The sequence below is a fragment of the Centroberyx affinis genome, unplaced genomic scaffold (genome assembly GCF_046629955.1).
Source record: "Centroberyx affinis isolate AG114_WGS23_722 - 3 ecotype Tasmania unplaced genomic scaffold, CSIRO-AGI_Caff_v1 ptg001526l_1, whole genome shotgun sequence".
Classification (NCBI taxonomy): Eukaryota; Metazoa; Chordata; class Actinopteri; order Beryciformes; family Berycidae; genus Centroberyx; species Centroberyx affinis.
In genome coordinates this window covers 147,710-158,742 of record NW_027279986.1, presented here as the reverse complement: position 1 = coordinate 158,742, position 11,033 = coordinate 147,710, and the positions used below count along the sequence as shown (strand labels likewise).

Below are 11,033 nucleotides of genomic sequence, written 5' to 3'. Positions count from 1 at the left end.
TTGCAGCTTTAAGAACAATGGTACACAAGAAACCCGACCTGATTTGACCTGATTATTTGGTGCTGACACATTGCAAGAGAGTTGGACACAGCATTGGCATAATCACAGGTGTGCAAAGTACAGCTAGGTTGATCAACAGCAGGTTGGAGAATAAACAGCAAAAGATGCCCAAACAGCAACTGTGCCAAATACAACTAGGTTGATAGATAGCCTGAGAGGCTGAAAAGCTGCAGCATGGCATAGGAAAGGATTCTGCACTTTTGGGACAATCCAATTGGTTCTACAGGGGCAGACAAGACCAAGTGATTCGATCAACTTCAAATAGTAATACTGACTCTATGTATCTTTCTGATTAGACGCGGCCACTGTATGAGCTGGTGACCTCCAGAGACTTTACCAATGTAAACAGCCTGAAGAGGAACCTGAAGAGAGCCCTGTCAGAGTACCTGGAGGAGGCCAGCTCATGCCGATGTGCCCCCTGCCACAACAACGGATTGGCCGTCCTGAAGGGTACAGCACCTCGTACCTCAGAGGATTTCATGTTTTTTGTCCCACCATCCATCAGAGTGAGAGTGTCTTAAAATTCAGTGGGCTGGGAGTTCTTGCTCCAAAATAGAGAGTATGTGCCAGAAAGTGAGTTTTGATGATGATGATGATGATGATGATGATGATGATGATGATGGAAATATCTTCTTCCCCTTCAACAGGCACAAGGTGTGACTGTGTGTGTCCCATTGGCTACAGTGGGCGGGGCTGTGAGATCACTCAGAGGAAAAAAGGTTAGCACTTGAGTGCCACAAAAATACAAAACACTACTACAGCATAACTTTTTAATCTAACCTCTTTGTCTGTTTATTCTATTTCATTGTTTTGCTCTTGTTTGATTTTACTGTTTCACATTATCATTCTTCCACATTCTGCTCTCCATTTAAATGACCTTACATACTGTTGTTTGCCTTATGCACTGTACAGTACTTTGGGAAGTTTTACATGAATAACCTTTATTGTATGTATTATTTATTCTATTTTTGTGGACTAATGAATGATTTGACCCGTGACCCTACCAGATATAGCCATTGAAGGCAGTTGGAGCTGCTGGGGTGCGTGGTCATCCTGCAGTGGAGGAACGATGAGGAGAAGTCGCCAGTGTAACAACCCTGCACCCAGCAACGGAGGCATGACCTGCAGAGGACTGGAGGAAGAGTCTACTGCATGCTTTTAAAATCTGTTCTACATTTCTGATGTCAACCTGGGCATAAAGCTGTAACAAATCTGCCTCAAAGATAGAAGACAAGTCTGTGATGTTTTTGCCTTCCCAGTGGGGAGTGATTGAAATATGATTAATATTTACAAATGTAAACAATACCAGACTATATCATGGGCTATCTTCAATAAATATTTTATACATGATGGCAAAACCATGTGTGCTATTCTCTAGGTATGTGTTTTTTTTTTACTGTGCAGCTGTAGCAATAGGTTTAACTAGGTTTGCCCCTGAGCACTGACCTGGATTCAGCTTCTCCTACCAAAACATTAACCTTCACATCAGAGAGAATTCACAAAAATTGCCCTACTTAAGCATCTAAAGATAACTTCATTTAACTTTGTGCTTAAGAAACATTGCTTAGGTAGTAAAACATCAACACACACATGAAATAGTCTGCACAAAGCAAATTTATTCCAACCCTGTCCTATATGTCATACATTATGACCAGGTATAGACATATACCATATACAGTATATTTCATTTTATTTTTGAGAGCTACAACATTTACAAAGGAATAGTTCAAAAGTGTTTTTATTGGTTTAAAAAAAAGATAAGGGTTAGGTTAGCTGTTCTGTGATCAGTTTTGCAACAATTTCCCAACAAGTGACTTAGGTTAGCTCTGATCCTCAGTTAGCACTCAAGAGCATCTTCACCCTGGTCTGTGACAGAGACTTCACTTCAGCAGCGCTGGGTCTGAGAGGAGGAGCCCAGGCAGGTAGCTCCGCCCCCATCAGGTGGCGGGTTGTTACAGGCTCTTGTCCGAGTCTTCCTCCCTGACTGACAGGACGACCACGCCGCCCAGCAGGACCATGACCCATCCGTCTTGGTATCTGTTAAGTGAGAAGAGGTGATTTTAAGCCAATGAAACTACATACTTCTTATTCCTTCCTGTTCCTTCCTATTCCTATTCCTATTCCTACCCTAAATAACCAAAAGGTTTTGATTCAGTAAACGTGTGCATATCGTTAGAACTATCACATCCTAATTCCAACATGACAGAGGCAAACAGGCACAGCAAGATAGCCATCTGAAATAATCTACTTCAATCACCCTGTCAGTCAGCAAAGGGAGAATCCTCCTTATGCAAGGGAGATATTTAGGCTTCTAGGTCTTAAGCAGGAAAATGCTGCTACTAAAGGTTTAAGTCTATATTACTTGCCATTAAATCCTGTGCATGTGCCACTGACAAAATAAATCAAACACTGATCAAGGTTGAGAAGTGAGTCAACCAAACTAATACACAACTTCCTGTGCACTTATGCCGAAGGTGTTGGTTGCTATGCACCTCTCACCTCTCCTGGCTTTGGACGAACTATGGATGAATTTGCTATTAGCAATTGGCTAAAAGCACTGCATATAGCGAAATGTTATATCCTATACAATGTGAACAGATGACATTCAACATTTCACCTCTTCTAGTCTCTTCGCAGGCCTGTCCCAGGTAGCCTGCCTTGCAGAGGCAGTGACAGGAGGTCCCGATGAGGGCAGGGATCCCGTTGTGCCTGCAGGGGGCGCAGCGGCAGGAGTTGAATTCCAGCAGATACTCGTCCCAGGCCCTCCGCAAGTTGGCCAGTCTGTCACCGACGTGGTCAGCGGCCGTGCTGAGACGCACTAGCTCATAGATGGGCATGGTCTGGGTCATGGGAGAAGAGGGAGAGAAACAGGAATGGGGAGAGAAGAATGGTAGATGGCACACAGAGAGATTGGACAAGAGAGGTGGGAGATCATCATGACAATTGAGGATGAGGAATTTACCATGACAACTGTTTTTATTTTCCTTCCATTTAAAAGGCATGCTATCAGTGGTTTCATATCAAATCGTGTAAAATGACAAATTCTCTCAATAATATGTCACCTCATACTCGATGAGTGTTGGGTTGTATTTGAGGGTTGCTCCCCATCTCTTGTAGGTGTTCGGGTCCTTGATAGCCAACAGGCCACTGCTGCTCTGTGTGACGCCCCCCTTCACTAGAGTGACGACGTCCTCGATAAAACTGGATGTAGAGTCTTGATCTACATTTCAACAAAAAAAAAATCATAATCATGTTTACTATAATATTTCCACTGACACTTCCTAATAACATATCATCTGTAAGTTGAACATAAATTACAGATTGATAGGGATTTATAAAAGACTTGTTCATAATCTAGAAAATCATTTAGTTATTTGCAAAAAAAACTGCAAATTAACTACTATCTCTCGTTATACAGTAATATTCAGTTTTGTTGTTTTCTGTGGCCTCGTCTGCTGAATCACATTCTAATAGATTTGTGATATCTCACCCTGGTCATATTGTCCATCTTTCCAACATCTTTCTCCACCCAGTTTGAGACCTGCCGATGCCTGCTCACTAAGAGGCATGCTTAAACCAATGGAGCCACCAATGCATCTACCAACTTGTTCACCTTCAAGCTCTGTAAAAGTTAGACACAACAAGAAACCTCTTCACAAGAAGGGACATGTAATATAGATGCACTGTATCACATAGCACTTCTGGACACAACACCATAAAATAGAATATGTTTACAGGAAAACAAAGTAAAACGCACAAGTGATTGTACTGATTAAAAAAACTAGAAAGCCCACAGTACTAGATTTTGCCATGGAGGTTTTGTTGACCACCACGATGTATTCCAGGGTGCCTCCCATAGTTCCTTCAGTGACATAGTGGGTGCCAAACGTGTTGAGGAAACGGGAGTACCTCCCAAAGTCATACTGCTCTGGGAGCTCCATGAGTGACACGTAGATATCTTCATGAAGCATCAACTTATCACTCCTCATCTTGAACTGGGCCGTTTGCACTTTGGACCAAAGCCTAACGAAGCCCACGTCCTGAGGACAAAAGACAACAAACACAGCTGAAGTAGAGAGCACACTGTTAAAAACATGCCAAAAAAGTACCAAAGAAAATTGATTGTTGAACAGTACTTATTAACAACATGAATAGCATATCTGACCTGTATGTATCTATCAAGAAATACACTTTACCTGGCCTTTATGTTGTGTTATGTTTGTGAGAAACTTCGATTCCACACTTGCACTCAGCCCCCCTTCCACATAATAGATCCCAACCGTAAAACCAACATTGGAAGAACCCTCAGTTTTCCTTGCGTTCAACAGGTTCACCATGTCCTCATAGTATTCACTAGAGCCCTCAGAAGTAGCTTGAGCCTGCAAGAGTTCAAAGCGTCTTAGTTCCAACAGCCCATTTAATAAGCTGCATAAAGAAACTGATACATTTTTTTATGATTTTACAATACCATAAAACGGTAGGTATGGTAGTTGTAAGGTTTACGGTAGTTCTTCTCATCTTCGTTGTAGTGCAGGTTCTCACAGAATGAGTCATAGATGAATTTCCTCCAGTCGCCATTATAGACATATTCACACTGTCCACCGAAGTACCTTGGGTCAAGAACCTGATCCACAAAGTCTCCAGTCAAGACATTGTAGCTAGGCAAAGCAAAACAATTCAAATGAGTCATTAAGTCAAGGCATGAAGATGACTAAATGGGATGTCAGGCCAAGTCAATAATGGCGTGGGCTTACTAGTGAAATTATATATCAACATTGCACTGCATTCCCAAGACTCCAAAGTAAATTGCTGACCTAGGAATAGCCTAATCTTCCCTCTCAAATGCTAATTTTCCTCATTCTGAGTAAAACAATCCAATTGGATCTCTGATCAATCGCTGCTGGTAAGAAAATTATCTTAGAATTGGCGTTTGCCTTTATTGTTCCTTTTGATTGCTTCATCTTATGTGGATGTGTTGATGACGGATGCTCTTATGGACTGTATTGATTCATTCTGTTGTACTCTTAATGCACGGCTCTCACTGGCTGCCGCTTCATGAGGGCCATAAAGTCAGCACAGTAAAGTGATGTAATAGCAGTACAGCATTTACCCCTGAGTGCCGCGCTCAGCACCAGGGATGGGCATGAGGGTGGAACACTTGTCGTCTCTGGAGGTGACCTGTTCACAGTCGTCCTCATCAGAATAATCTTCACAGTCTGACTCTCCATTACAGCGAAGAGACTGACTGATGCAGCGTCCTGGAAGGACAGAGAAACAGTCACACACACAGAGACACACACATTTACATACACACATGCAGATGCACACACACTAACAGACACACAACCTTTCTTACACATCTTAAAGAGAATGTATGGCCCGAAGGGTTTTTGTTGGTGGGACTTGCCTGTTTCTTTGCAGGTGAATCTCTCTCCACAGTAATCTGGCACCAGACACTCCGTGGTTGCTGTTGGACATGCCAGCGTGTGCCAGAGTTCCTCAATACACTCTGACCCACCAAACTGAGAAGGCTTCTCCATGTATCGGAAACTGAACTAAGATGGATGGGGTGAAAAAATGATCAGTTCAAATCACTAAACGAAATGAGTGTGCCCATGCTACAAAGAGATTAGAAGCAGAGCACACATCACTGCATGGTATAATATTCATGTTAATGGTAGTTTAAGATTCCATATAAGTGGCTATGTATTGATGAGAACCAAATAACATCACATGCAGTGTCCACAAGTGGTCCCTAGCATCATAAATGGGTTGTGTATAGTGTCGAATTTGGCCAGTGGGTTAAAATTCAAATGCTTAAATGTCAGTAAAGCCCCCTTTTCATTGAACTGCTTAGAGCAGGAGTGCTGATCTAGAGAATCATTACTCCCTTTGGACCCATTGATCATCTCATCCATAATTAACTAAACACAAACAACTCTCCAGTTTCAAAAGCAGCATTTGTTGGTGAGATTTCTAGTTTCTACCCTGTCAGGTCAACCTGTCTATATCACCCTGCTGTACAAACCATTCATAAAAACAAAAAGTTTTTTTTTTTTTTTATCAAGGTTTTCATTCGACAGCAGCAAATTACTAATTTGTATACAGAAAAAATAACTCAGGTGGCTAACATTACCTTTTTGTCTGTGCAGGAGTCACAAGGACTCCAAGGTGACCAACTCCTCAGCTTACAGTTGATGGGTGTTGGTCTGTGTACAGCTCTGGCCCTCCTTGTAGCAGGCATTGGCCCACTGACCAAAAATACCCATATCATTATAAATCCAGTTCAAACAGCCTGTACTGCATGTACTGAATCAATGTTATCTATAGCAAATGTAAAAGGTGGTGTGTATATAAAGGAGGAAATACGGCACCTGTTTTCAGCTGTGCTCCATGCCTTCCTGGATGCATTCACAATAGTGCAAGAGTTGAAAAGCAGATGCAGGGTGCATACGCCCAAGAGTATAGGAGTTAACCTACCCATGTTGAAGATGACTATAACTCTTCCTGAAGATTAAAATGTCACAGCAGAAAACATACAGAGTGACTGTTGTCATCCTGAAGGGACTTCTACCAATGCAATCAGACCAGCTACAGTGAATGATTGATCAAGAGTAAACACATGCTCTTACAACAGTTGGGAAAGTTATTTCTCGTAATGATCTACCCCCCCCTCTCCCACCACCACCCACCCACACACACACTCTAATCCAGTCAGAACACACAGTCCCACCACACACACACACACACACACACACACACACACACACACACACACATATTATGAATGTACAACAGGAAAAGGCATCCCCATAATAAAACACACACTTCCTCTCTCATAATAAGTTTTCAGTGGGCTGATCAATATTGGTCAATCAGAAAACACATTCCAGTCCACAAAGACACCCTCCCACCACTCACACACACACATAGAGACATTATGAATGTAAAATCAGAAATCGAAAATACTATTCGGCTTCCGATTGGTCAATCACATAAACACGAACGCGCACGTACCACACTACGCGCAGCACGCAGGTGCGTGGCACGGCGGCAGGTTTCAATTGCTTGTATTAGCAGCTAAACAAGGGGTCGGCTTGATTAATCTGGCAAAAGTTAACGGACGTTTAGTCGGCAACGTCGTCGTGGTCGTGATTTATTGAAGCTGAGGCCGCCTTCCAAATGCGCAAACCAGCGAAAATTGAATGTCAGTGGATGAAAAAAGCGAGCAACAATGGAAGAGGTAATTGTTGTAAAAGATTTTTCCGAGTAAGTTAGTCAGTTGGAAGCAACAAGACACGCCTGAATCCAGACAGCCTTTTTGCCGTGTCCTGTTTATAGCCTACAATGTGGTTTACAATTGTTTTATTTGTTTATACCACAAACGGCTATGGCTTGGAGGTATCACCCTTCCAAGTGAAATAGAAACAATAATTTGTGTCTCCCCACATTAACCAGTTTAAGTAAAATGTCTTTTTTTTTTCTCCTGTCTGAATAATTACTATTTGCATTGGTCTGTCGATTGATGGCCAATGATTTATTAAAGGAGGGACCAATCAACTTCAGAGCTCTGAGGGCCAAGTTTCAGGAGGAGGCCATCCTGGCTCAAGCCAAAACCAATCGACCAGCTGTTGCGGAAAAGCCCAAACACCTCCCTCCTCCTGGAGGCCACTGCAGCTCCGTGGTTAGCGGCATTAACATTGCAGTAGAAAACAAGACACCAGTAGTTCCCCGGGTCATCTTCAGAGATGGGTTGCGGGCGTGTGAGGGCAAGCGTCCAATTTCCTTTCCACCACAACCTCAGCAAACCTCCCCACCATCCCAGCTCGGTGGTGGGGAGGGCACAACAAAGCAGTCCCTCAGAGACAGACACATGCCTTTGGTGCTTCCAGTCCTGCCTGTAAAAGAACAGAGGACAGAAACACCAGCCACCAAAGAGCACAAACTGGAACCAGAGCCTCTGAAAGAAGTCCTGCCACAAACCAAAATCAAGAAGAAGGGCTTGCTGCTTCCCTTCAAGTCAACCAAAGCGTCAAAGGTCAGTGCGGAAAGTAAAGAAGAGCCCACGTATGCTGATTTGACCACCAGACCTACCAGCGCTCCTGGGGAATTGTCCTCCATGGAGAGACAGAGGATGGAAGATGGGGTTTCCCTCCAAGGAGACCATTCATCCACGGAGTGCCCCCCCTCCAGCCCAGATATCCCCATCACCCCTCCTTCCGCAGAGACAAGCGGGGACTCAGACAACCGAATTATTAGCACCTTGGAGAGAGCCAAGAAGAAGTTCTCACGCCGGCAGTTGTTGATCTACGCCAAACCGAAGAGTTTGCGTTCCCCTGATAACAGCTCCACAGACAAGGTGGTCTCTTCATCTCCAAAGGATGTTGAAAGCATGGGGGCTGATGTCCCTGCGCCCCCACCAGTCTGTCTTCCACACCTGGCGTGTATTTCGGCCCGTCCCTTCTTCAAAGCCAATGGCTCTGCACGCACTCATATTAAAGGTACATTGTTTATTTCTTCCCATAATGAATTCCAAATGAATTAATTATGATTTTTGGCAGTGCATGCGTTTGTATAAACCTCTAATGTTAAGAAGCATTTGCTCTATTATTTTTTTTCCCCAATGCCTAGAGTCTGCAATGGATCAACATTTTTGCAGGGATAAAGTTAAACTTCCCTCTGTGAAGCCTGGGGAACCTCTTCCACCTTCTGCTCCTCCCAAGAAGCCTCTACCTGACCTGAGGTCACTGGGGCCTTTGCCAGTAAAGCCTCCCAGACCTCCATGTGTAGATCTCAGCTGTTACCATCCAACCACAGTCCAGGGTATGTTAACTTGCTTTCATTTTTTTCCCCTTCCCTTTTCTTTTCCATTTGCCTAGCTTTGCTTTTTTTCACTTTTGCTTTTCCCCTTTTGTGGCCGCAAGCTGAAGAATATTTTTCTGTGGGCAGACAAATTTTATATTTATTTTACTTGGACATCAATGACTGTGTATTATATGTACTGCAGTTTAGATTATACTTATTTGTGGGGTTGAACATCTGTTCAAGTACTGATTTTGGTTTCTTATTGCAGAGGTGTCACCAGGCCGTAGCCATGCACCAAGTGAAGAGCCAGAGTCCGAGCAACCGTCCATCTCCAACTCTGTACTGGATGCTCCAGTGTTTCCGGACTTTGAGAATTCAGTGATGGAAACTGCAGAGGGTGAAGCTATTGATATTGCTGCCCTGGAACTGGAGGCTTTAGACTTTGTCAACTTTGAACTTCCTGCGCAGGCTGACTTTGGGTTCTCAGATTTTGAAGACACACAACCTGAATTACCAGTGTGTGAGCCTGTGGAGCCCGCTAGCTTTAGCTTGAACCTCGGCAGTCATGACTTAATATTCCCAGATCCAGCCAGCCTCCCTGACCCACTAAACCTATCAGAGCTCCCAGAGCCAGTGGCTCCAGATCTTTGGTGTCAGAGTGAGGAGGTGATTGTAGCTCCTCTTCCTGAGCCTCAAGCTGATGAGACTGATATGGGGGCTGCTGAGCCCCACTCCATCACAGAGGAAACAGACATTGGTAACCACGCAGCACTGAATGAGGGGATTCAACCACAGCCAAGGTGAGATGCCTCAAATTCAAGGTCAGAGTGAATAAAGAATGTCAAATTATTATTTTCCTCGCTGCTCCCAATTTAAGTTTTAATTTTGTAGTAACTGGAATCACAGTTTGCCCCAGTTTCATCAGTCAAAATGTCCAGCTATGAGAGATTTGACTGTTTTGCTCCCCTCTAGTGTCCATCACCAGGACAGTTCCTACGAAGCATGTGAAAATGTCTATGAGGATGTTGAGAACATCAACAAACTCATCTTTGGCCAGAACTCACGTAAACGTAAAGGTGGCCTAAAGAGTAAGAATGATTGCTTAATACAGTGTTTTCTCTCAAAATTAGAGCTCTTACACACTGTCACCCATTTAAACATTTAACTCCCTTGTTAACCATTTCTTACAGATCCATATGTTGACAACCACCCAGCGGTAACTTTCATTTTTAAACCTTATCTTATCTGATTATCTTAGTGAGTATTAAGAGAACAATTATGTTTATGATCAGCGAACCATTCTGCACAATGAACAAACTATGTGCTTCCAACCTCCACTCTGATTAACAATCATCTGAAAAATGTTCTTTGTGTTCATTTCAAGAGGGAGGAGGCGCGTCTTAACATATGGCCTCGGAATCCATGGTATGTCAGTTTTCAAAGATAGAAGTCCTGCGATTAATCATTGACATTGATTTTTGCCAGATGGTGGGCAGCCGATGATTTGATTTGCTGTGGTTACTAAATTGCAGGGGCAGTATATCAGGAGAACATGGTCATTTGACCCATACTCATGTCCACAGGTATGTTCAACATCTGACCTCGCTCCTTGTTTTGGTAAAAATGAGATGGCCAAATTAACCCTTTATTTGTGGCCCTTTGTTTTGAATATGTTTTTTGTGATTTATGTAAGTTTTTTTTGTTAGTATATGGTTCCCTTTATATTTCAGGTGATATGTTTAATCTTTATGAAAAAAAAAATGTTCTGGCACTGAACATTCCATCTTGTTTTATGCCAAAGCCCTGACAACGCCGACTACAAAGAACAGAAAAAGAGGGAGAAGCAACGGCTGGAGAAGGAGAAAAAGGAGCAAAAGGAAAGGGAGAAGAAGGAAAATGAAATGAGAAAAAAGTTCAAAGTGAGTTGAACAATTGCATCACATCATTATTTCCTGACTGTTGTTTTTTTCTGGTCAGCTTTTGAAAGGCTCATAGGTCAGTTGTGCTTAAATTCAAAGATCACTTCAGCTTATTGAGCCATTGATTGACTTGATAGAAAGTTGCTTGCATCACATGTCATCTTCAAAGCTAAACGATTAACATTTTTCCTAACCATAGTCCATGTTGGTTGAGCAAGACACTGAATCCCTACCAGCTCCAGAGTGCTG

The 11,033-nt window shown here is 43.0% G+C and overlaps 1 protein-coding gene across 1 annotated transcript; it reads right to left on the bottom strand.

Moving 5' to 3' along the window:
- Positions 1-1,945: 1,945 nt before the first annotated feature.
- On the bottom strand, positions 1,946-6,544 carry LOC139650654 (complement component C8 alpha chain-like). Its single transcript, XM_071527388.1, has 11 exons — positions 6,435-6,544; positions 6,197-6,290; positions 5,468-5,615; positions 5,171-5,318; positions 4,529-4,718; positions 4,257-4,439; positions 3,860-4,100; positions 3,551-3,682; positions 3,123-3,280; positions 2,678-2,900; positions 1,946-2,097 (listed from the first exon to the last, which is right to left on the bottom strand). The coding sequence occupies exons 1-11, from the start codon at positions 6,542-6,544 to the stop codon at positions 1,946-1,948; spliced, it is 1,779 nt and encodes a 592-aa protein (XP_071383489.1).
- Positions 6,545-11,033: the final 4,489 nt, after the last annotated feature.

Excerpts from the sequence above, each read along its gene's own strand:
- LOC139650654 (XM_071527388.1), bottom strand. The coding sequence starts at position 6,544 with ATGGGTAGGTTAACTCCTATACTCTTGGGCGTATGCACCCTGCATCTG. Across the intron at positions 4,719-5,170 it reads GCTGAGCGCGGCACTCAGGG|CTACAATGTCTTGACTGGAG; the intron begins GTAAATGCTGTA and ends TGCTTTGCCTAG. Across the intron at positions 2,901-3,122 it reads CAACACTCATCGAGTATGAG|ACCATGCCCATCTATGAGCT; the intron begins GTGACATATTAT and ends CCCATGACCCAG.